This window comes from Muscardinus avellanarius (genome assembly GCF_963383645.1).
Source record: "Muscardinus avellanarius genome assembly, chromosome: 5".
Taxonomy (NCBI): Eukaryota; Metazoa; Chordata; class Mammalia; order Rodentia; family Gliridae; genus Muscardinus; species Muscardinus avellanarius.
This window is the reverse complement of record NC_137790.1, coordinates 76,247,798-76,274,606: the sequence shown is the minus strand read 5'-3', so window position 1 is coordinate 76,274,606 and position 26,809 is coordinate 76,247,798. Positions and strand designations below refer to the sequence as shown.

At 40.9% G+C, this 26,809-nt stretch overlaps 1 protein-coding gene across 1 annotated transcript in view; it reads left to right on the top strand.

The window, feature by feature from the left end:
• Positions 1-8,435: 8,435 nt before the first annotated feature.
• Positions 8,436-26,809, top strand: part of PCYT1A (phosphate cytidylyltransferase 1A, choline) — a gene marked incomplete at both ends in the record, with an annotated part of 44,794 nt that continues 26,420 nt past the window's right edge. The window contains 2 exons of the mRNA XM_080696675.1: positions 8,436-8,552; positions 18,613-18,712. Coding sequence (XP_080552801.1) covers positions 8,436-8,552; positions 18,613-18,712 — 217 coding nt within the window. The remainder of the gene's footprint in view (positions 8,553-18,612; positions 18,713-26,809) is intronic.

Sequence of the window (26,809 nt, the reverse complement as noted above, 5' to 3'; positions counted from 1 at the left end):
CTGGCTGTCAACCCCTTTCAGCACTCTTGTTATAACTCTCTAGGCAAACTTTTATCTAAGGAAACAAGAAATATTGGAATACTGTAGTAGGGCTCATGAGGGAGCTTTGTGTTCATTATCTAACTGGTTTTCCTTCGGACTCATCCCTGCTTAACACGTGGGTACTATGACTAGAAGCCAGGATCCATCTGCAAAGCATCAGGCGAGCTGCGGTGCCATTTGACCCACTACACTGGCTCTGAAGAGTTGCTATCATATCCCAATCCTGTCCCCACTAGGAACACAGACAGGTAGCCTGTGTGTGTATGTGTATTTTTCCCTTTTGAATATAGATGTTTAAAGCTACCTCCTTTTCTAGGGCTATCACTGTACCTTTCTGTAAATGGTATTAGTGCAGTTATCATAAACAGAATCTGAAAAGTATTATTCATTGTTGTTGGAAGTATTAAAATATTGAAAAGGTGATGTAGTTTTTGGTACAGCTAAGCTTTAGTCTAATGAATTAAGAAGTCATAGGATATTAGGATGTACTTATCCCTAGTATATCCTTAACCTCTTACATACCTTTTTTCTATACTTTCTCAGAAGCAAAGCTGATGTTTTCACATGGCCTATGCTGGAACATTAGGAAACTGGGATATAAATTTTTATATTATAAGCACTAATTATTAAATATGTGTGTGTGTGTGTGTGTGTGTGTGTGTGTGTGTGTGTGTGTGTGTGTTACTGAGGATTCAACTCAGGGGCATTCCACCTCTGAGCCACAACCCCAGCCCTTTTTATTTTTTGTTTGAAAACAGGGTCTTGCTAGGTTACTGAGAATTTTGCTATGTTGCTGAGCTTTTCCCAAACCTGTGATCCTCCAGTGTCACCCTCTCAAGTACTGGGATTACAGGTGTGCAGTACCATGCCCAGCTCAGTAGGTTCTTTCAATAGATCATTATATGATTTTTTTTTGTGTGTGTATGTAAGGATTGAACTCAGAGGGGTTATACATCTGAGCCACAGCCCCAGTCCTAGTTTATTTTATTTATAGTACTGGGTATTGAACCCAGGGGCATTCTACCTCTGAGCCTGATTTTTTATTCTTTATTTTGAAACAGGATCTCACTAAGTTGCAAAGGGCCTCACTAAGTAGCTGAGGCTGGCCACAAACCAGGATCCTGTTTTAGCCTCCCAAGTACTGGGATTACAAGCGTATATTTTATTTGGAAACAAGGTCTTGCTAAGTTGCTGAGGCTGGTCTTGAATCATTGACCCTCCCAAATATTTGGACAACAGGACTGAGCTACTGCATGTTCAGCTATATGAAATGCTTTCTTTTTCTTTTCTTCCTTCCTTCTTTCTTTTCTTTTCTTTTCTTTTCTTTTCTTTTCTTTTCTTTCTCCCCTCCTCTCTTTCTTTTTTTGCAGTACTGGGGATGGAACCCAGGGGTATTCTACCTCTGAGCTACACCCTCAGCCCTATTTTTTTTTTTATTATTTATTTTGAAACAGGGTCTCACTGAGTTGCATAGGGCCTCACTAAGTAGCTGAGGTGGTCCTCGAACCTGGATCCTCCTGTCTCAGCCTCCCAATGCTGGGATTACAAGCATGTGCCACCACACCCGGATTTATATGAATTATTTTCTAAGCAGATATTCATTTTCCTAGCTTCAGCTGGCAAAGCACTCTGAGGCTCCGGGACAGCTTGTACCTTGATATCCTCTGTACTTCGTGTATCCACATTGTGCTGAGTGTGCAGGTGTGCAGAATGCAAGAATTCTGAGGTCATGGTGGCTTTCATGGAGATTAGAAAAGAAAGTCTGGGAGATAATGATTCTGAAGTTTGCTGCAGGATCAGAGCTTCTGCAGAGAGTTCCAGATGTAGTGGTAGCTAGTGTAGCTATGGGAGTTGAACCACAGTTGGGACCCCAGAAAAATATAGCTACTGGTAATATGCAGTACCTGCCAGATAGCATGCAGAGCCAGATCCAAAGAGTAAGCATTTAGCCTGTGAAGAACAAAGCCATAGGGGTATAACTGCTTGAGGTCTTGGGGATTCACCCCTCACCACAGTGTGCACATGAGGCTGGACTTGGAGCTTTGGGATTTAATATCTTCCCTGATGGGTTTTAGTTCTAGTTTTGCTTTGAGCCAGTTACTCCTTTCCACCTCTTGGAATAGGCATATTTATCCTATCCCTGTCCTATCATTGTATCTTAGAAGTATGTAACTTGTTTTTAATTTTACAGGGCTCACAGTGGGGTTGCCTTTAGTCTCAGATGAAATTTTTAATTTGGACTTTTAAGTGATGCTGGAACTAGTTAAGACTTTGGGACTATGGTAGGGGGGCAGAATAAATGCATTTTGCATTGTGACATGAACCTTGGGGGCCAGTTATAGAATGCTATGGTGTGAATATGGTTTGAGTGTAGCTGCAAGAGTTCATGTGTTGGAGCCTTGGTCCTCAGAGTGGCAGTATAAAGGTGATAGAACTTTTAAGAGATGGATTCTTGTGGGCGGTTATAGGGGACCGTGCCCTCAGAAGGATTAAGATGGTTCTTATGAAACCCTGAGTTAGTTTTCTCAAGAGGGTTGTTATAAAAAGAGCAAACTTGGCCCCTCCCTTCCCCTGGCTTCCTCTTTGGTCATGTGATCTCTTCCTCAGAATGTGCTCCTGCCAGTATGACACCATCTGCCATTAGGCCCTCACTAGAAGTTGAACACATTGGGCTACCATATCTTGGAATTTTAGCCTACAAAACTGTGAGCTAAATCTGTTTCCTCTCTCCCTTCCTTGTGTGTGTGTGTGTGTGTGTGTGTGTGTGTGTGTGTGTGTGTGTGTGTTACTAGGGATTGAACCCAGGGGCATTCTATCTCCAAGCTATAACTTCCAACCCTTTTTATTTATTTATTTATTTTTGTTTTGAAGCAGGGTCTTGCTAAATTGCTGAGGCCGGTCTTGAACCTGCAGTCCTCCTGTCTCAGTCTCCCAAATACTGGGATTACACATGTGTACTACCATGCCTGGCTAACCTCTTTAAAGAGTAGCCTACCTCAGGCATTTCATTATTGCAGTGAAAAATACATACTACAGTAATCACAGCAGGAAAACTTAAAAATACCCTTTCGATATAGGAGCTATAGAGAAGATAAGCTTAAAGGCAAATGATGACTTCTATTACTGAATGATAATAGTATTTATTTATTTATTTATTTATTTATTTATTTTTGGTGGTACTGGGGTAGAACCCAGGGACCTTCTACCTCTGGACTACACTCCCAGACCTATTTTATATTTTATTTGGAAACAGGGTCTCTTAACCAGCTGAGGTTGGCTTCGAACCTGCGCAGTCCTCCTGTCTCAGCCTCCCAAGTGCACGGGGGTGGGTGGGTGGGTGGGATTACAAGCGTGCCATCCCACCCCAGCTAGTAGTTAATATTTGTAAACAGTTACTATGTTTCAGGCACTGAGCTAAGACTTTAGCTAGATTATCCCACTTAAACACATTTTGATAGATGATACTTTGTGTGTGTGATACTCTGATTGCCCAGGGGCATTCTACCTCTAAGCTATACCCCCAGCCCTGTTTTTATTTATTTATTTTATTTTTATTTTTAATGGTACTGGGGTTCCTGGAAACCCTTCTACCTCCGGGCTATGCTCCCAGACCTATTATACATACATACATACATACATATATATATATATATAATTTTTTTTTTAAAACAGGGTCTCTTAAGCCAGTGAGGCTGGCTTCGAACCTGCGTGATCCTCCTGTCTCCGCTTCACAAGCACGGGGATTACAAGCGAGTGTCATCACGCCCAGCTATTTTATTTTTATTTTTATTTATTTATTTTTTTGGTGGTACTGGGGTTCCTGGAAGCCCTTCTACCTCCGGGCTACACTCCCAGACCTATTTTTACATTTTTTAAATTTGGAAACAGGGTCTCCTAAGCCAGCGCGCTTGGCTGGCTTCGAACCTGCGCGATCCTCCTGTCTCTGCCTCCCAAGCGCGGGGATTACAAGCGTGCGCCACCACGCCCGGCATTTTTTTTTTTTTTTTTTTTTTTTAATTTTGAAACAAGGACTCACTGAGTTGCAGAGGGCCTTGCTAAATTGCTGAGGCTGGCTATAAACCTATGATCCTCCTGTTTCAGCATCCCAAGTACTGGAATTACAGGCATATACTGTTATACTCAGCAATTTATGATACTTCTAAGGCTTGATGAGTTTAAGGAAATTGCTTAAAGTGCCAAGTGGTAGAGATGGGATTCATAATTTTAGGGCCTGACCTCTTTTATTATATGTGTACTGGGGATTTAACCCAGGGGCATTCTACTTCTGAACTACACCTTTAACCCTATTTTATTTTTAACTTGGAAACAGGGACTCACTAAATTGCTGAGGCTGGCCTTGAATTTGCCAATACTGCTGTCTCAGCATCCAAGTACTGGGGTTATAGGCATGCACCACCACACCTGGCTATAACTGTATATACTTATAGGTCACACTTCGATGTTTTGATATATGTTTACATTGTGGAATGATTAAAACAAGCTAATTGCCAGGCGTGGTGCCTCACGCTTGTAATCCCAGCATTTGGGAGGCTGAGACAGGAGGATCATGGTTCGTGGACAGCTTCAGCTACTTAGTGAGGCCCTCCGTAACTTAGTGAGACCCTGTTTCAAAATAAAGAATAAATTAAAAAAAAATATGGCATGGGGTAAAGCTCGGAGGTTGAATGTCCCTGGGTTTCATCTCCAGACCCCCCCCCCAAAAAAAAAGAAAAATAGGGTAAGGAGTGTAGCTTGGCGGTCAAATGCCCCTGGGTTCTATCCCCAGATTTGCAAAATAAATAAAACAAGCTAATTAACAAATTTACCTCACAAACTTATTATTTTGTGGTAAAATCATTTAAAATAGTAGATGATAATATATAAATTATTTATTATGGTCACTTGTTTTAGGTTCCACATATAGTAAGATCATTTAGTATTTATCTTTCTGTTCGTGGTTTATTTCACTTAGCATAATGTCCTCTGGTTCCAGTTTGCACTTTAAAATTACAGTATTTTTCTCATGTAGGTATTCATATTATTGACTGAACAATATTGGTTTTCCTGATACCAAGTTGCAGTTTTCTCATAGTGAATTTTCTTCCTATCCTGAGAAAAATTGAACAGATAACTTATAACAGGGTCCTGTAATGTGCAAATCAACTGGACTTAACTGACATTTTTTTTTTTTTGAGTGTCTTTCTAAACTACTGAGGCTGTCCTCAAACCTGCTATCCTCCTGTCACAGCTACCCAAATACTGGGATTACAGGAGTGCTCCATCATGCCAGACTAATTAGATAATCTTAGTAGGCCTTTTTTTTTTCTTTCTTTCTTTTAATATCTTGTAGTACTGGGGATTGAACCTACGGGTATTCTACCTCCAAGATATATCCCCTATTTTTTTAAATTTTTTATTCTTTATTTTGAAACAGGATCTAATTAAGTTGCGGAGGGCCTCACTAAGTAGCTGAGGCTGGCTTCGAACTTGCGATCTTCTTTATCTCAGCCTTTCAAGTACTGGGATTATAAGCCTGTGCCACTATGTCTGATGTAGCAGGTCTCTCTGACCCATGACTTGAGAAAACTGACTTGTGGATGTTTTGAAGAAATAATAATAGTGAAGAGTGGCTAGGATGCAGTTTCGTGAAACACAGATAGCCTAGCACACATGTAGCCCTGTAGCCCTGGGTTCAACCCCCAGTGCTGCAAAAAAAAAAAAAAAAAAAAAAAAAGAAGAAGAAAAAGAAAAATTAATAGTGAAGAAAAGCTCTGATCTTCATCCCTGGGATAACTTAGTATTAAAGTATTATCCCTTCTTTTACATTAATTTACATTGTAATGAAAGAAAGTTTCTGGGTGGTGTTCATCTTTCACTTTAGACTCTGATTTTTTTTGTCAGCCTAATACTTATCCATGACTCACGGGGTGTCACCTTCAGCATCTTAAGAATCAGGCCAGGTTTCTTGTAGATCTTGTCACGTTGCCACTTGGAATTTATCTGGAGTAAAGAAAGTGAAGGCCAGTTGCAGTTGTTGAGATGAACATCTCGTTCAGGAGGGCTATAGGAGGCAGTGAGACAAGCAGAATGTCCTCATTCTGTCTGGCACTTGGTTTCCTCTTCTGCTCTGAGGATTTTTCAGTGTCATTATATTAGGCAGAGGTGACAGTTGATAATAGAGCTTCTTCTATCCCTAGTTTTTGGCTAATAGCTGATATTTCATCATTATCAAGATTAATTTATTTGTGCAAATATATTATGCAAGAAAAATGCACATATCTCTGCAGGAGAGATAGCATAAGCCAACATCTAAATAGGAAACATCAAATATTCACAACTTCTTCCCTGTGATGATGATGTACTAGAAGCTCTCTGCAAAGTGAGACAGTAAAAATGAATTTTCCTTTGGAGGAAGAGAAACCTGAGTAGGGTTTTAATAGCTGGAGACTGAACAAGCTAAAGGTAATAAGACCATTGAAGAGGAAGGGGAAATTGGTACTGAAAAATGAAGGGAAAGGACATTTAAAAGATACACTAAGCCAGGTGTGGATTGCAAGGAGGACAGTCTCAGCAAGTAGATGCTCATCAACCTAGCAAGACCCTGTTTCAAAATAAAAAACAGGGCTGGGAGTGTAGCTTGGAGGTGACTTGCCTATGGGTTTAACCCATAGTAAACACACACACACACACACACACACACACACACACACACACACAATGTAAGCTGGTGTGGTGCTGCATGCCTATGACTTTAGTACTTGAGAGACTGAGACAGAGCCGGGTGTAGTTAGATTCACTTGTAATCCCAGTACTTGGGAGGCTGAAACAGAAGGATCATAGGTTCTTGGCCAGTCTTAGCCCTCTGCAACATAGTGAGACCCTGTTTCAAAACAAAAAGTAAAAAAGGGCTGGATGTATATCCCACAGGTAGAATACTCCTGGAATTCCTAGTCACACACACACACACACACACACACACACACACACACCCCCACCTTGGGAGGCTAAGTCAGAAGATCATAGGTTTGAGGACAGTCTCAGCAACTTAGTGAGATCCTATTTAAAAATAAAAGTGCTAGGTGTTTAGCTCTGTGGTAGAACATCTCTAGATTCTGTTTCCCAGTACCCGTGCAAAAAAGAAAGAAGAAACTCACTATGAAGCCAAGCACAATGGTAGACCCTGTAATTCCAGTATTTGGGAGACTGAGGTAGGAAGATTACAAGTTCAAGGTCAGCCTAAGAAACTTGGCAAGACCCTCTTTCAAAATATAAAGGAGTGGTGGTGTAGTTCAGAGGTAGAACATCCCTGGGTTCAATGCTAGTACCATTCACACACACAAAAATAAATTTTAAATAACTAAATAGAAAAGATATACTATGGTATTTCTTAGCCCCCATAGAGCTAACTAACCCTGGTAGAGTGGTCTCTGAAATCTATTTAGCATTTAGTACTATAATAATAATAATAATAATAATAATAATAATAATAATAATATATAAGAGGCTAGCCAGGCATGGTGGCGCACACTTGTAATCCCAGCATTTGGGGGGCTGAGACCGGAGGATCGTGGTTCCCTACTTAGGCCCTCTGCAACTCAGTGAGACCTGGTTTCAAAATAAAGAATAAAAAATTGGGCAGGGGGTTTAGCTCGGAGGTCAAATGCCTCTGGGTTCCATCCCCAGACCCGCAATAAATAAATAAATAAATAAATAAATAAATAAATAGGCTGAGAAAGGAGGATTACAGGCCAGTCTTATTTGAATAAGAAATCCATACTTTGCTAAACCAGGACTTGATAATTGCTATGCTTTTAAGAAGTCTCTTTTCTCTATCTGTATCAGTCACGCCTTTGACATTGTCTTGCACCCACCATACCTCCAGGAGTCCCAGAGATGATGAAAGAGGAAGTGTAAAGTCTTTAAAGATTGAACATTCCTAATCTGCTCAAAAAGTTTCTGATTTCACATTAGGGACGCTCAGCCAGTAAAGTCCACAAATATGCCAAAATCCGAGGACTCTGAAACCTGACACTTCTGGTCCCAAGCATTTGACATACAAGATATATAACCTACACAGCTATCTTTCTCAGCCATGTTATTCTAAACTTGTATGTACAATCAAGATATGAAGTTAACAGTGAGTGTACAGGCTGCATCATTAGCAGGAACAACATCCAAGGTCAGGTGATTAGCTGTGGCTTCCTCCCACGTCGAGGCATGTCAGCCTTTCTACTAGAGCCTGCGTTTTGTGAGGCTTTGTTGTTTGTGTCAGATGCCATTGGCTCATCTTGGTGAAACGTGTGCTGTGGAATTAATGTTTTGCTGAGTGTATACGTGTCTCTGAAATACTGGTAACAGACTTCTTTTCACTTTCTCTGACCAGTTAAAAGAAGATGGATGCACATAGTTCAGCCAAAATCAACTCAAGAAAGAGGAGGAAAGAGGCACCTGGACCTAACGGGGCAGCAGAGGAAGATGGGATTCCATCCAAAGTGCAGTGCTGTGCAGTTGTACGTGCCAAGAAACTTTGTGAAAACTGATAGAGCACTGGTGGTATTCGTGTTACACATCTTCTTAAATAACGGGAAGAAAGGAGAGTGTGGATAGAAAGAGTATTTTCAGTTTTTGGAAATTTTATGCTTTCTTACCAAATTATGACTCTTAGTTCAGTTGTAGGAGCTTTATAATGGAATTGGAAAAAAGAATGTAAGGAAAAATTGGAGGCTTTGAGTGTATTAGGCTAAAGAAATTTTTATGTGTGTGTGCGTGTGCGTGTGTGTGTGTGTGTGTGTGCGTGTGTGTGTGTGTATCCTTTTTTTGGTGGCACTGGGGTCTGAACCTAGAGACATTCTACTTCCAAGCTACACCTTTAACCCTATTTTTTCATTCCTTATTTTTAAACAGGTCTTACTAAGCTACAGAGGGCCTCACTAAGTAACTGAGGCTGACTGCAAACCTAAATCCTCCTGTCTCTGCCTCCCAAGTACTGGGATTACAAGTATGTACCACTACACCCTGCTAAAGATAAATTCAGACTAACAAAGTACAGAAATTGGGGTTCCAGGCCACACATGCGTTGTGTGCCTGTAGCCATCGTAATTGGGAGGCTAAGGTAGGAGGACCACAGGTTGAGCTCATCTCAGCAATGTAATGAGACCACCAGCAACTCAGTAAGGCCCTGTTTCAAAATAAAAAGTAAAAAGGGCTGAGGGTAGAGAGATGTGTTGGCACAAGCTTATAATGCCTTGGGAGGAGCTTGGGAGGCTGAGACAGGAGGATCATGGGAGTTCCAAGCCAGCTCAGCTACTTAGTGAGGCTCTCAGCAACTTAGAGACCCTGTTTCCAAATAAAATTTTAAAAATAGGTAGAAAGTCCTGGTTCCACCCCCATTACCACAAAGGTGGGGGGCTGAGAATATAGCACAGAGGTAGAATGCCCCTGAGTTTAATCGAAAGGAAGGAAAGAAGGGAGGGAGGGAAAAAAAGAATCTGGGGCTCCAGGCAGTGATTTGATCTTGGCATTAATTTCATGGTGTCTAGTGTCTTATATTCCTCCATGCTATTACTGGCTATTTCTTAGATGAGAACCTTTTTCCATTACTGCTACTTGATGCACCTTTATCTCTAGGACAGTTGTCATTGTACTTCCTATTTTCTGCCAAGCCTTAAATGAAAGTTCCCATTCTAAAAGGCCTATCCTGTCTTAGCTTTTTAAACCTAAAAAACATGTTAACACTTTTATACATAATTGAAGTTACTACGGGTAACTGGAAGCTGAAACTGTTAACTGGAAATCTGTGTTTCAAAATATCAGTAATATATTGTGTGTTTTTGTGTCTTCTTTACCTATATCAGACATTTGCCAATGATCAAACTGCAGCTTCTGCTGGTTAGTTCTGGAACTAAAGGGAAAAACACTTCTACTCTGAGACAGTTAACCGTGTTCCAAACTGATATTTTATCTTGAGCAATAAAAGCAACTAGACTCAAAGAAGAGGAGGCTTATGCCTCCAGGCCTGATACTGGTGATATCAGTAGGGACAGAGTATAAGTTTCCCATTGTTGCTATAACAGATTACCATAAAATGCATAAATGTATTGTCTTAAAGTTTGGAGGCCAGAAATCTGAAATGGGCCTTAGAAAATCTAAGTGTTGGCAGGGCTGCACCATCTAGGGAAGAAGTCCTTTCCTTGTTTTTCCAGCTTTTAGGAGCTTCCCGTATTGCCCAGCTCATGGTGCCAGCCAATACTTACATCACTGTGGATGCTGCTTTTGTCATTGCATCTCCTTTTCTGATTTTGACTCTTCTTACTGCCTCTTTTCACTGATAAGGAGTCTTGTGATTACACTGTACATTCCTAGATTAACTGAGATATTCTCTTACCTCAGAATTCTCAGTTTGATCACATATATGCAGAGCCCCTTTTGCCATGTAACATAACACAGTCACAGTCCAGGGAATAGGACATGGACACCTTTAAGGGGGCATTATTTTGCATTCTACTGCAGGTAAGTTCAGAAAATGATTCAGCAGTCAATAAAAGGGGGCACCCTTAATATCTGGAAGTTTGTTAGAGAATTCAGATTAAAGAAAGGTGAGCCTGGCCTGGTGGCACACTCTTGTAATCCCAGCATTCAGGAGCCTGAGACAAGAAGATCACAGTTTGCAGACAGCCTCAGCTACTTAGTGAAGCCCTCCGCAACTTAGTGAGACCCTGTTTCAAAAATTAAGAATAAAAAATAGGGCTGGGGGTATAGCTCAGAGGTAGAATGCCCCTGGGTTCCATCCCCAGTACTGCAAAAAAAAAAAAAAAAAAAGATTAAAGAAAGGTGATTGATACTAGTTCAGTAATGTCACTTGAAGTTGTGGCAAGATATAACCAAATAGGTGATATTCTCAGTCAATCATCATACCCAGGTACAGAGCAAATGAGATCAATCTTTTAGTGGAATGAGTTCTGAAAAGACCTAAATATCTTGGTTCTAACCATGCATGGGGGTGTACACCTATGAGCCCAGTACTCAAAAGGCTAAGACAGGAGGATCAAAGGTTTGAGGCATCCTCAGCAATTTAGTGGAGCCCTCAACAACTTAGCAAGACTTTGTTTCAAAATAAAATAAAAAAGGTCTGGGGATGTGGCTCAGAGGTGGAATGCCCCTGGGTTCAACCCCCGGTACCACACACAAACACAAAATTTCCTGGCTCTTAAAATCTGAGGAAAGTCAAGCTTTCTATTATTTTGCTTCTTAAAATCAGTTCAGTGACTTGCTGCCTATTCCACATTCCTCCCTGGTACACACTGGCTACTTAGCATGGCTAATGGGCAGAGGCTCACCCCACAGATTGACCTAGCCCTGGTGAGGAGTATCTGCTAAGCAAACTTGTCTGTCATCTCCACTATACACCTGTATTTTCTATCTCTGAATCCCCTTTGAACTCCAAAGAAAAAGCAAACAAGATTTTTTCTTTTGTAATAGCTTCATTGAGATATCATTGTTATAGCAAATAATCTGCTCAGCTAGGTGTGGTGGTACATGCCTATAATTCCAGTACTTGGGAGACTGACATAGGATTGCAGGTTCAAGGCCAGCCTCAGGAATTTAGTGAGGCCCTTAGTAACTTAGTGAGACACTGTTTCAAATAAAACAAAAAGAGCTGAGGGTCTGGCTCTGTTACTGCAGAGTTCTTATTTGGAATGGTAAAAAAAAAAAGAGTTCTGAAAGTTGATAATGGTGATGGCTATAAAACATTGTAAAACTATAAAACATTGCTATTAAATCATATACTTAAAAAATGCTGCCAGCCGCAGTGGTGGATGCTTATAATCCCAGTATTTAGGAGATTGAGACAGGAGGATTGCAGGTTCAAATATAGCCTTAGTGACTTAGACTCAGCAAACCATAATTCACACTTGTAATCCCAGTACTTGGGAGGCTGAGACAAGAGGCTCATGGTTCGAGGCCAGCCTCAGCTACTTAATGAGATCCTCTGCAACTTAGTGAGACCTTGTTTCAAAATAAAGAATACAAAATAGGGTTATGGGTGTATCATGGAGATAGAATGCTCTGGGTTCCATCCACAGTACCTCAAAAAAAAAAAAAAAAGGCTTGGGGGGTAGCCGGGTATGGTGTCACATGCCTGTAATTCTAGTACTTGTGAGGCTGAGACAGGAATATAGGTTTGAGGACAGCCTCAGCAATTTAGTGAGATCCTGTTTCAAAACAAAAAATAAAAAGGCTGGGGTATAGCTTGGGGGTAGAATGCCCCTGGGTTCAGTCCCTAATGGGAGGCTGAAACAGGTGGTTCACAGGTTTGAAGCCAGCCAGCCTGAGGAACTTAGTGAAACCCACAGCAACTCAGCAAGACACACACACACACACACACACACACACACTCTCTCTCTCTCTCTCTCTCTCTCTCTCTCTCTCTCTCTCTCCTCCCACCCTTCTTTCTTTCTTTCTTTCTTTCTTTCTTTCTTTCTTTCTTTCTTTTCTTTTTTTTTTTTTGTGGTACTGTGGTACTGGGGATTGAACCCTGGGGCATTCTACCATGGAACTACACTCCCAGCCCCATATATATATATATATATAATATTATATTTTTGTGTATATATATATATATTATATTATATTATATTTTTGTGGTAGTGGGGATGGGACCCAGGTGGATTCTACCTCTGAGCTCAGCCCTGTTTTTTATTCTTTATTTTGAAACAGGATCTCACTGAGTTGCAAAGGGCCTCACTAAGTAGCTGAGGTTGTCAGCAAACCACGATCCTGTCTCAGCCTCCCAAATGCTGGGATTACAAGTATGTGCCACCATGCCCAGCTTCTATTTTTATATTCTTTATTTTGAAACAGGGTCTCACTGAGTTGCAGAGGGCCTCACTAAGTAGCTGAGGCAGGCCAGGAACCATGATCCTCCTGTCTCAGCTTCCCAAATTCTGAGATTACGAGCATGTGCCACCATGCCCAGCTCAAGATCCTGTTTCTAAATAGAGAATAAAATAGGACTGGGGTGTAGCTCAGAGATAGAATGTTCCTAAATTCAATCCCCAGCACCACAAAAAAGAAAAAAAAAACAAAGAAAAGAAGTACCAAATAGAAGGAAAATAAAAGTGTAAATGACTGTTTACAGGAGTAAGAGATTAAGTTTGACCAAGGGATGAGGGCAGTGCTTTTGGAAAAGCTTCATTAAAAAAAATATTTCTGGCTTGGCGTGGTGGTGTATGCCTGTAATCCTAGCACTTGGGAGGCTGAGACAGGAGGATCGAGGCCAGTGAAGACCTTCAGCAACTTAGACCCTTTTAAATAAAGAATAAAAAAATTAAAAAAATATTTCTGAGCTGAACTTTTAAGAATAAATGGGAATTCAAGAAATAGACACAAGAAGCCGGGCGTGGTGGTGCACACTTGTAATCCCAGCATTTGAGAGGCTGAGACAGGAGGATCACAGTTCACAGAGAGCCTCAGCTACTACTTAGTGAGGCCCTTTGCAACTCAGTGAGACCCTCTTTCAAAATAAAGAATAAAAAATAGGGCTGAGGGTGTTGCTTGGAGGTAGAATGCCCTGGGTTCCATCCCCAGTAACACACACACACACACACACACACACACACACACACACACACACACACGTAGACACAAGAAACCGGGTGTGGTGGCACATATCTATAATCCCAGTACTTTGTGACTCATTTATACATATGATAAATGTTAGGATAGGCCAATATAGGATATTTTACTTTTTATAAATATTTTGTTTTTTTGTTTTGTTTGTTGATTGTTTGTTTTGGTGGTATTGGGGATTAAACTCAGGGATATTCTACCTCTGAGCTAAAACTCAAGCCTTTTCTTTTTTTAAACATTTTGTTATGAAACAAGTTCTCGCTAGGTTGCTTAGAGTCTCCTTGAACTTGCCATCCTTCCATTTCAGCTTCCCAAGTATTAGGACTACGGCATGTACCACCACGCTGGACTAAGACCCTGTTTCAAACATAAAATAGGTCTAGGGGTATAGCTTGGAGGTAGAATGCCCGAGTCCACCCCAAATATGAGCCAGGTGGGGGAGATTAAGTTTCCAGCTTGATTTGGGCTAAATATAGTGAGTGCTCAGTAGTTCCATTAATCATTTGCTGCTATGCTAATACATTTCTCACGGTAGCTATTCTGAATATTCTCTACTTTCTTCAAGCTTTCAATCTCATTCCAACCTCCCTATTCTTGACAGGTAACTCCTTGCTTTACTATACTAAGGGAAATGAAGGCATCAGATATGTTTCAACATCTTCCCTGTGATCCAGCATTATCCTTTTATTACCTTTTCTTTCTTCTGCTTCTAGAAAAATAGAGCCCTTCTAGTTGGGCATGTTTGCTCACACTTGTAATTCCAGTACTTGGGAGGCTGAGATAGGAGGATCACAGGCTGGAGGACAGCCTCAGCCAGTAGTGAGACTCATCAACCTAGTGAGACCCTGTTCCAAAATAAAAATGAGATAGGGCTGGAGGTGTAACTTGGAGGAGGTAGAATGCCCCTGTGTTCAATACCCAGTCTTTCTCTTTCTCTCTCTCTCTCTCTCTCCTTATTTCTTGGGCTAATATCTTGCTGCTCACCTTGAGGCCATTCCTTACCTTTTTGCTTCCTAAGTTATCTTGTTTTTCCTTCTCTGGTATTTCCATTGGTTCCTTTCCTTTTTGTTTTTGTTGGGAGGCATACTGGAACTGAATCTGGGGTCCTCTACCACTGAGCTATGACCCCATCCCTTTTTATTTTTGATACAGGGTCGCACTAAGTTGGCTAGGCTGGCTTGGAACTCAGTGCCTCAGCTTCCTGAGTAGCTGGGACTACAGATGTGCACCATTGCATCTGGCTCCTTTTCCTCCAGGTTAGACATACACAGATCTCCTCAACAGTAAAAAATAAAAACAACAGTAGTAAAAACTACCAGCTGGCTCTTCTCTGCTTTCTCCGTGATATATCTTTATTTTTCCTATTCCCTTTATTACTGCATATATAATTAATCTTTTTTCTTGTCTTCCAGTTTTCTTAAAGGTACTGGTATTCTAATTTTTACTAATATATTCTAGAAGGTCACTGATAATTATCTGACTGATAACTATCTTACAGTTCTCCTTAAGCCTCTCTGACATCTTTGGGTTCTTCCAACCCTTCTATTACGAACTCTCAAAAATTTTTTTTGTTATTTCTTATATATTTTCTCTTAAATATTTTTAATCTTTACCCCTTATCTTTATGAATATAATGTTAAAGAAGAAGTGGATATAACCGTAGCCCTGTAGAAACTAAAAGGATAATAAGGGAATGTTATGAACAACTTCATGCTAAAATATTTGATAATTTAGATGAAATAAATTCCTAGAAAGAGAAAGAGACAAATTACCCAAACTGACCCAAGATGAGATAGAGAAGAAAAAAAAAAAAATATATATATATACACATATATTTTTGGTGGTACTGGGGTTCCTGGAAACCCTTCTACCTCCAGGCTACACTCCCAGACCTAGTTTATATTTTTATTTGGAAACAGGGTCTCTTAAGCCAGCAAGACTGGCTTCCAATATGCGCAATCCTCCTGTTTCCACCTCCCAAGCGCAGGGATTACAAACATATGCCACCACACCTGGCTGAGATAGAAAATCTTAATAGACCTATCAAGTAAAAACATTGAGTTCATTGTTTAAAATCTTCCCAACATGGGCTGGAGTAATAGCTCAGTGATAATTTGCTTAGCATGCCTGAACCTCAGGTTGATTCCCAGAAGGAACAAAACATATTGTCCCATGAAGACAAGTCCAGAACTAGATGACATCATTGGTGAATTCTGTCAAACATTTAAGGAAGCCGGGCGTGGTGGCACACGCTTGTAATCCCCGCGCTTGGGAGGCAGAGACAGGAGGATTGCGCAGGTTCGAAGCCAGCCATGCATGCTGGCTTAGGAGACCCTGTTTCCAAATAAAAATGTAAAAATAGGTCTTGGAGTGTAGCCCAGAGGTAGAAGGGCTTCCAGGAACCCCAGTACCACAAAAAAAAAAAAAAAAAAAAATTTTAAGGAAGAAATAATAGCAATTCTACACAGATGCCTTCAAAATATAGACAAGAACAGAACACTTTCCAGCCGATTTTATGAGGCCAAATATTAAAGCCAGAATTTTTTTTTTTTTTTTTTTTTTTTGGTGGTGGTATTGGGAGTGGAACCCAGGGGCTTTTCTACTTCTGGGCCATACTCCCAGGCCTATTTTATACTTTATTTGGAAACAGGGTCTCACTAAGTTGCTGAGAGCCTCACTAAGTAGCTGCGGTTGGCTTTGAACCTGTGCAATCCTGTCTCAGCCTCCCAAGTGCTGGGATTACAAGTGTGTGCCACCATACCCGGCAAAGCCAGGATTTAAAAATATCATAAGAAAACTACAGTTAGATGCAAAAACCCTTAACAATATTACTAGCAAACTGAATATAAGAATACCTGAAAAGTTTATGTGGCAGAAAAAGTATTTGATACAATCTAGCACCCATTCATTAAAAACTCTAAGCAGCTTGCCAGGTATGGTGGTGCACGCTTGTAATCCCCACGCTCGGGAGGCAGAGACAGGAGGATCGCACAGGTTTGAAGCCAGCTGTGCTGGCTTAAGAGACCCTGTTTCCAAATAAAAATATAAAAAAATAGGTCTGGGCGTGTAGCCTGGAGGTAGAAGGGTTTCCAGGAACCCCAGTACCACCACCACAAAAAAAAAAAAAAAAAAAATCAAAAAAAAAAAAACAACTCTAAGCAAGCTGCCCAAAGAAGGGAGATTCCTCAACCTAATAAAAGACATCTATGCCAGGCATGGTGGTACACACCTGTAATCTCAGTACTTGGGAGGCTTAGGAGAATCACAGGTTCAAAGACAGCCTCAGTAAGTAGTGAGACTAATCAATCTAGCAAGACCCTGTTTCCAAATAAAAATTAAAATAGGGCTTGGCTTGTAGCTTAGAGGTAGAATGCTCCTGGGTTCAACCCCCAGTACCACAAAAATAAATAAATAACTTCTACAAAATCCTTCACTAATATCATTTTTACTGGTGACGATTGCATTCTTCCCCTCTAAACTTAGGAACATGGCAAGTATATTTGTCCTTTCCACTTTTTCCCCTATGTGTGTGTTAGTTACTGGGGATTGAACCCAGGGGCATTCTACCTCCAAGCCTCACCTCCAGCCCATTTTTAAAATTTTATTTTGGAACAGGGTCTCACTAGGTTGATCAGTCTCGCTATTTACTGGGGCTGCCCTTGAACCTGCTATCCTACTCTCTCAGCCTCCCAAGTACTGGGATTACATGTGTGCATCACCATGCTCAGCTGTCCTTTCCACTTCTATTCAGTGTTGTACTAGAAGTTCTACCTGCACTAAGGGGTAATAAAAAGAAAAAAATCCAGATTTGAATGGAATAAATAAAACTGCCTTTATTCACAGACAACATGGTTTCATATGTAGAAAATCCTAAGGAATATACAAAACAGTAACAAATACTAATACTACTAAAACTGATATTGAGTTTAGCAGAGTCATAGGACATAGAAATAGACGGAAATCAATTATAATCATCAAACAAGAAACAATTAAAAAGTAAAGCAAAGCAAAAAGATCCAGTCACTATAGCATCAAGTGGGGTAAAATCTTTTTTTCTTTTTTTTTTTTTTTTTTTTTTTTTTGCGGGTGTGGGGATGGAACCCAGGGCATGCAACCTCTGAGCTACAGCCCCTGCCCTATTTTTATTCTTTATTTTGAACCAGTGTCTCACTGAGTTGCAGAGGGCCTCACGAAGTAGCTGAGGCTGTCCGCGAACCGTGATCCTCTGGTCTCAGCCTCCTGAATGCTGAGATTACAAGCGTGTGCCACCACGCCTGGCTGAGTAAAATCTTAAGAATAAATTAAAAATTCTCAAGTGAAGCCATCTATGGAGAAATGAACACACCTTCATTCTTATTTCAGCTTTGCCTCTAAGTAACTGCTTGCAATTCATATAACTTCTTTAAACTTCTTTTCCCTCATCTTTAAATTGAGGATTCTACTATAGGATTACTAGCTTCGCAGGGCTGCTATGAGCATTAGATCATAAATGCAGTATAAAGCACTATGCAGTGATAATTATATTTAATGAACACTTAGGAAATTGCTTGCCCTTCCAATTCTTTAGTTGAAGTAGTATAAAACGCACTTAGGAACCTTGGCAATTTTGTCACATGGTACAGAGTTGCCTGTTCTGTTACGCTGCAGAGGACCCGGCTGGTTGGGATTGTGCTAGGTTTCCAGTTGCATTGCTCAGCTTTACCCTGAAACTACCAGCAAGGCATTTATTTTTTCATGCCATGATATACCTACTTGGCCAAAGGTTGCAACTTTCACTTGGTGCTTTGGAGTATATATTTTTTCCATTGTTTGTATTATAGTTTCAGGAGAAATTTGGTTACAACCTATTGAATAACTAATGGTTCTTTAAAGCTTTCATTTTTGAGTATGTGAATGTATAACACTGAATTTGACTTTCTTTTCCTTCACTCTCTTCTTAAGGGCTTAAGGCAGCCAGCTCCTTTTTCTGATGAAATTGAAGTTGATATTAGTAAGCCCTATGTCAGGGTAACTATGGAAGAAGCCAGCAAAGGAACTCCTTGTAAGTAAATATCTATTATTTATTTGTTGTTTCACTATAGTTTTTAGTATTCTGTTGTACTTATCAAATACATATCCACTCTCTATGTACTTCTATGTTTACTTTTAAAGGCTAGTGGAGGGAGAGGCTTCTCCCCTCTGTTTTATGTTCTATTTAGAGGGGTAACTCTACTCTAAAAACATTTTTCCTCATTTTATGCACCTTTTTCCTGGCCTGTTGTCACAGCTGTGATGTAGAATGGAACATATTAAGATATTAGCCTGAGTTTGGTTATGATTTTTTTTTTGGGGGGTACTAATGGAACTCAGGGGCATTCTACCTCCGAGCTACGCCCCAGCCCTATTTTTTATTCTTTATTTTGAAATAAGGTCTCACTGAGTTGCAAAGGGCCTCACTAAATAGTAGCTGAGGCTGTCCGCGAACTGTGATCCTTCTGTCTCAGCCTCCCAAATGGTGGGATTACAAGCGTGTGGCACCACGCCCGGCTTGGCTATGATATTAATTTGTTTATTTGTGTATGGTGCTGAGGATCAAACCCAGGGCCTCACACATGTTAGGTAAGCACTCTTACCCACTAAACTATACTCCTAGCCCTATGATCTTGTCAGTTCTTATAAAAAACTTCAATTAACATACGAATATATCAATCTGTCACACTTTTTGTAGCCTTCCTCCCATAATAGTTTCTCATACCTGTCAGCTGTGATGCTAATTGATAGGGGACAAAAGAATCCCAACTTGGGAGATACTCATCACATGATTTTATCTTTATTGGCATTATAACTACAGGTCGTGTGTGTGTGTGTGTGTGTGTGTGTGTGTGTTTGTGTGTCTTTTACTGGGAATTGAACCCAGGGGCAATCTACCTCTGAGCTACACTCTCAGCCCTATTTTTATATTTATTTTTTATTTATTTATTTATTTATTTATTTATTTATTTGCAGTATTGGGAATGGAATCCAGACTCATTCTACCTCAGAGCTACATCCCCAACCCTATTTTTTATTCTTATTCTTTTTTTTGTGTGTGTGGTACTAGGGGTGGAACCCAGAGGCTTTCTACCTCCAGGCTATGCTCCCAGACCTATTTTATATTTTATTTGGAAATAGCGTCTCACTAAGTTGTTGAGAGCCTCACTAAGTAGCTGAGGCTGGCTTCGAACCTGTGTGATCCTCCTGTCTCAGCCTCCCAAGCGCGGGGATTACAAGCGTGCGCCACCACACCAGGCCCTATTTTTTATTCTTTATTTTGAAATAGGGTCTCACTGAGTTGAAAAGGGCCTCACTAAGTAGCTGAGGCTATCTGTGAACTGCAATCCTTCTGTCTCAGCTTCCCAAATTCTGAGATTACAAGTTTGCTCCACCACGCCTGGCTCCCTATTTTTTTTATTTTACTTTGAAACAGGGTCTCACTAGGTTATGGAAGACCTCACTAAGTTTTGACGGCTGGCTACAAACCTGTGATGCTCCTGTCTCAGCCCCCCAAGTACTGGTATTACAAATGTGTGCCATCATGCCTGGAAAATTTATAGTTTTTAACCGTATAAAGCACTAATATGTAGTCTGGATACTTTTCCTATTTGGGACAATTGTTTTTAAGGATAGCTATAAACAGAAATTTCCACGATCATTTTTTTATGAATACCAAGTCCTTTATATGGATATGATATATCTGTATATTTGTGGGTTTTTAGTTTTTTTGTGCTGAGGCATCATTCTGCCTCTGAGATATACCCCCTGCCCTGTCGCACGCAGTGACGACTCTTACACGATCTTCCTCAAGCAGTTTTATTACCCCAGTTTCAATGCTCTCTCAACGCCCTCTCAGGTAAAAACAACATCAGTCTTCTATCTCCTCCCTCATCACTCCACCAACCCTCTTAGCTCCCCCCGCTAGGGCATGCGCGCTTTTAACCTTCTCCTGGGCGGGCAGGTGGTAGCACGAGGCGCTGCGTCACTAATCATCCGTAAGGCGCCTGATAGGGCTCACTGCGCAGGCTCAGGGCACTGCCAGCCTCGTGAGCCTCGTGACTTGGCTGCAAGCCCAGGCGCCATCTTGAGTCCACGCTGGCAACAAGCCTGGGTGCCACCTCAGTCCTGCCGAGTGGGCCCCGACACTGCCCTTTTTATTTTGAAATGGGGTCTCACTTAGGGTCTTTCTAAAGTGCTGAAGTTGTCCTCAAACTTGCAATCCTCCTGTCTCAGCCTCCTAAGTACATATGCCACCATGTGTGGCTTGTGAAAACTTTTAGTTATCTGTAAGTATGTTTGCTCTCTGATATAACTGAGGAGTAGTGAAATTCAAATAGAAATGTGTTGACATTGCCAGGCTAAGGATGCTGCCAATATCTTGGCTATATGGATTATAGTTGGAGAGTCTCAACAAGAAGCTAATTTCAGAAAATACTTTTCTTTTGTAAAAGTGTTTAGATATAGCCAGGCATGGTGGCGCACGCTTGTAATCCCCGCGCTTGGGAGGCAGAGGCAGGAGGATCGCACAGGTTCGAAGCCAGCTGTGCACGCTGGCTTAGGAGACCCTGTTTCCAAATAAAAATGTAAAAATAGGTCTTGGAGTGTAGCCCGGAGGTAGAAGGGCTTCCAGGAACCCCAGTACCACACACAAAAAAGTGTTTAGATATAGCTTATGTTGGTCATAGCCCTTCTGATTCATAATGCATTTTTTTTTGTGTGTGTGTGGTACTGGAAGTAGGACCTAGGGGCTTTCTACCTCCAGGCTACACCTCCAGCTCTATTTTATTTTTTATTTGGATACAGGGTCTCACTAAGTTACTGAGAGTCTCACTAAGTTGCTGAGGCTGTCCTAGAACCTACAATCCTCCTGTCTCGGCCTCCCAAGTACTGGGATTTACAAGAGTGCACAATCATGCCCGGCTTTAAAGAAGCATTTAGTGTGTGTGTGTGTGTGTGTGTGTGTGTGTGTGTGTGTGTTACTCAAGATGAAACCCAGGGGCATTCTACCTTTGAGCTACACCCCAGCCCAATTTTATCTTTTATTTGAAACAGGCTCTCACTAAGTTGCTGATGGCTTCACTAAGTTGCTGAAGCTGGCTTTGAACCTGCAATCCTGTAACCCTCCTGTGTCAGCCTATCAAGCACTGGAATTACAAGCCATGCCCTACCACACCCAGCTCATGATGCTTTTTTTTTTTTTTTTGCTGGTCTGGAGATGGAACCCAGGGGCATTTGACCTCCAAGCTACACCCCCTGCCCTATTTTTTATTCTTTATTTTAAAACAGGGTCTCAGGGTGTATTCATTTTGAGCCACCCCCCACCCCACCCCCATGCCATTTTGGCATGGGGCTGTATTTCTATCTTCTGTATTTCTATCTTTCTAATAAACTTCTTTAAGTCTTCAAAAAAATAAAACAGGGTCTCAGTAAGTTATGGAGGGCCTCACTAAGTAGCTGAGGCTGTCCACGAACCACGATCCTCCAGTCTCAGCCTCCTGAATGCTGGGATTATAAGTGTGCTCCACGACACCTGTTTTTTTATTTTGTTTTGTTTTTTTAGTGCTGGGGATTGAGCTCACGGGCATTCTACCTCTGAGCTACACCCCTACCCCCTTTTTTTATTCTTTATTTTGAAACAGGGTCTCACTAAATTATGGAGGACCTCACTGAGTAACTGAGGCGGCCATGAACCTGGGATTCTTCTGTCTCAGCCTACCAAGTACTGGGATTACAAATGTGTGCCACCATGCCCGACTTCTTAATGCAATTTTTAAGTTTTGTTTGCCTTACTTGAATAGTAGGCAGGTTAATAGGGTGAGGAGGGTAAAGGAAAACCAGAGGCTATGTGTAACCGAGTGTAATAGTAGTAGGTCAGATTTCAAAACGCCAACAGACGGTTCAAGGATCACATTTAGATATGATAGCGAAGCCTTGTTGGAAGCAAGAACTTGTCATGCATTCTCTAGTGACACATTCAGAATTCTGTATCTTACTCAGAACTGAGCACATTGGTGAAATTATCCAGCTTGTTGCTAATATATCTGCAAACCATTTATGGTATATAAAAGGTAAAAATATGTTTAGTGGACTGTGGTGTAGCTCAAAGGTGAACCTGTGTTTAGCATGTACCCCTGAGTTCAGTCCTTCACACCAAAAAAAAAAAATGTATATTGTTTCTAAGTTTTAAAACTTATAATTAATAAGCACCAGCCAAGCATGGTGGCACATACCTGTAATTGTCATATTTGGCATGCTGAGACCGGAGGATCACAGATTTGAGGCCAGCCTCAGCAACTTAGCGAGATTCTCAGCTAAGTTAAATTAGTGAGACTGTTTCAAAAATTAAATTAGTAAATAAAAAAGGCTAGATCTTTATACCCTAGAGTACTGCTACTCTTTGTAGACATTAGTTATAAACAATAGAAGGTCTTTGGCAAAAATATTGCATTTTAGGTGGATCCAACAGCCTATAAAGTGTAAAGTTTATCAGTCTACTTTGACCTTTTGTTTTTCTCCTTCTGTGTGTTTTATGTTGAGTAAACAAGTAGCCAATTGTATTCATGCCAGTGCCAGGACAAGGAATAAGCCAATAAAGAATCTACACATGGCATAGGTGGTGAGCTTTAATCCAGTTACTAGCACAAGGAACAGCTCCTCCACCCTGGTAAGGTCTCATTAAGGAAGTTCAGGAAACTCAAAGGGGGACTTTGTATAATCTATGACAAAATTCCCTACCCAGAGGAAAAGACATTATTTAAGAGATGAGTCAGCTTTGGGAATCTGTTGAAAGATGAAAAAAATCAGTATGCTTCACTCAGATAAAGGAAGAAAAAGGGCATCTGAAAGGCAGTGGACATCTATTAGGGACACGTTGTTTTGGTGATAGGTATTTGGGAGAATGTATTTAAAAGAAACAATAAATGGAAACCCAGGTTTGTTCTGCCCAAAGGAGGACATCTGGTGACTTAGCCAGCAGTAATGCAGCCTAATTTATAATCCACTAAGAACAATGTTAGAGTGACAGGTTATTCATAATAATCTGCAGAGACAGCCGCTGCACATCAGGGGGTGCAGTTTCCCTGCTCAGTAGCTACTTGGAGAAAGAATGGCTAATGTTTGTTTTTCCTCTAAACAGTGGCCCCTTCTGACCACTTGGTTTATACCAGCCTGGGTCTACTAAAGATATGGGGTTGTCATAGGTAACTGAGATGTCATAGGTTGGGGAAATACTTGAAATGGGCAATACGCACAGCTAGGGTAGGTTCAAGAAAGTGTTCAGTGATGTAATTGACCACTATAGGATGATTAGCTGTGCTGACAAACAGATAGTCAATAGCATTCAATGCTCTTGGCTCCATCCAGGCAATGAGCTTCCTGAGTTAAACTGCCTTGTATTTCCCTGGCTGGACACTGTCTAATAGCAAAGAGACAACAAAGTACTATTAGTTTTTATATTTAGTTTCTTTATAATTTCTAGGATACAGAAGAATCATTATTCTCAGATTTTAAATTTTGCTTTGTCTTGTAAATGAGAAAACTGAGGTTTAAAAAGGCTAAGGTCAAGCTGGGTATGGTGGTGCACACTTGTAACCCCAGTGCTTGGGAGGCTGAGACAGGAGGATCGCACAGGTTCAAAGCCAGCCTCAGCTATTTAGTGAGGCTCTCAGCAACTTAGTGAGACCCTGTTTCCAAATAAAGTATAAAATAGGTCTGGGAGTATACCCAGAGGTAGAAAAGCCCCTGGGTTCCACCCCCAGTACCACAAAAAAAAAAAAAAAAAAAAGACTCAGTGCGGCAGACTGGCTCAATCGGAATGGCCGCTGAGTCCGCTCGGGATCGATTTATCTCAGAAAGATGGGCATGGATTTGGGTGCCGTTCTGCAGCCACTTATCTGCAGCGATTCTTTCCCTTCTATGAAATAAATTCCTTTAAGTTCCTATTCACGGCACTTCGGGAAAGAATCTGACATGGACAAAAGCTTCTTGAGCAATTGACACTTTATTACAAGAACCCCGAAAATGTATATCCTTCACCAGTGAGATTAATAGTAGAAAAAAGAAAGGAGTGCAATTACTGCAAAACAATAGTGAATGACCTGTAAACAAAGTGAAAAAAACTAGTCCACATGTAAACAAAGTAAAAAAAACTAGTCCGGCATTCAAGAGATTAGTTCCAGATCTTTCGCAGATCCAGCTGCCCTTGCAGACAGGCAGTTCCAAAGGGCAAATTCCAGAAGACACAGGCACGCCCAGGGCTTGGAGAATAGGCCTCTCATGGAATCTTCTTTAACTTTTTTGGAACTTTCCATCTCTACAGCTTAGTCCATATGGCCGGCATGGGGAGATATGGCGATCCAGGGGGATGCGATGGAAGTCTCGCAGGTTTCATCTGCATTACCTTCTAAAGTCTGAAAGCTTAAGCAAGCTCATAACACAGTTTAGCAAGTAAACACCAAAAATTAACATGAAGTTTTTAGATTTAGTTGTCAGATGTACTTCTCTAGCTGCTGAACACTTTTCTTCAACTGATAGGCTTATTAGAAACCTATTCATCTTATAAATAATCCATATTCCTATCACAGACCCTTTGCAATATCCTGATTCTCTCTTTCCCATTTGGGACAATCTTAGGATAAGCTCTTCTTCATACAAAAATCCTTTCTTATTCTCACCATATTTCCTTTCTTTCACACTTACATATTTATTATATCTATCCTTTGTTCTGACATATTCATTTCTTAGCCACATGGCACCTCCCTGTCTCGGGCACGCTCATACTGGGTGTAAAGGTCAAGAATCTTCCTAGCCTTCAGCTCTATTGTATTGGGCAGTATTAGCTGTTCATAAACTAGGTTGCTTTGATGTCACACCCAAAGTTTATCTTCTCTGTATCTAGGCAGGATCACAAGGAGAGGGGTAAACAGAGGCACTGGGTTGCCTCCCTTTTAGGGCTTTTATTGTAAGTTAATGATTAGGATGAAGGTCAGAGATAGAGGGGAAATCTGTGTTTGTAATTACTGTGACTGGAATGCTTCCACTGCATCTGAATTCTAACTAGATTTTACTACCATTTGAGCAAAGCCGAGGACATTTAGAGGCTTAGACAAATTACCAGAAAGTTTATTTTCCACGGACTCAGTTTCTCTCACAGTCCTGATCTTACATCACCGGAGCAATTCGTGTGGAAAATTAAAAGAATCATTACCAAAAGAATAATAGTTATGAAAGAATATCTAATAGTGGGGGAGTACTTTGGCCAGAGACAACACTTTCTCTCGGGGCTTTTCTTACGTTGAGGACCAGCCAATTAACTGCGTGGGAGACCATCACACAGATGCCGAGGAGAAAGGAATAATTCTCGGCAACTCAGGTTAGCCAGGCATAGTAGTGCAGGCCTATAATCCCAGTACTTGGGAAGCTGAAACAGGAGGATCACAGATTCAAGGACAGTATTAGCAAGTAGTAAGACTCTCATCAATCTAGTGAGACCCTGTTTCAAAATAAACAAAAATAGGGCTGGGAGTGTAGCTTAGAAGTAGAATGCCCCTGGATTCAATCCCCAGAACCATCCCTCCACACCCCCAAAAATAGACTTAAGTCACAGAGGAAGGAAGTTAGCAAACTTGGGCTAAAACCTTTCTGACTCATTCTATTATAGGGCTGAGCATGTAGCTCAGTGGTAGAGTGTGTGCTTAGTGTACATGAGACCCTGGGTTCAATCCCAACCCCAAAAGAAGAATAAAGAAGGCATTATATTATTTTTGTTTTTAAGTTTTTTATTTAACAGTTTGAGATGTTACCCTGGGTTCTTGTTTTTAGCTAGTTTAGAAAAAAATAGCCAGAACTATACTGCTGCAAGCTTAAGCAAAGTATTTTTTTTATTACAAAGGTAGGAAGAAGGGACAGAACAATCAAAGCACTATGTCAGAGGCAACGCAGTAGAGTGCCTTGAAAGTAAGACACTGAAGTCTCTGAACACAACATTTTTTTTTATAAGATTTTGTTATCTTCTTTCTTCCATCCTGCTTAGCCCATAGTCCTCTTTTCCCACCAAAAGCAGTTACAGGCCCACCAGTTATCTCTGCTGCATAATCCTTTTCTGTTAGCCTTCTTTGTTCATCCTCAC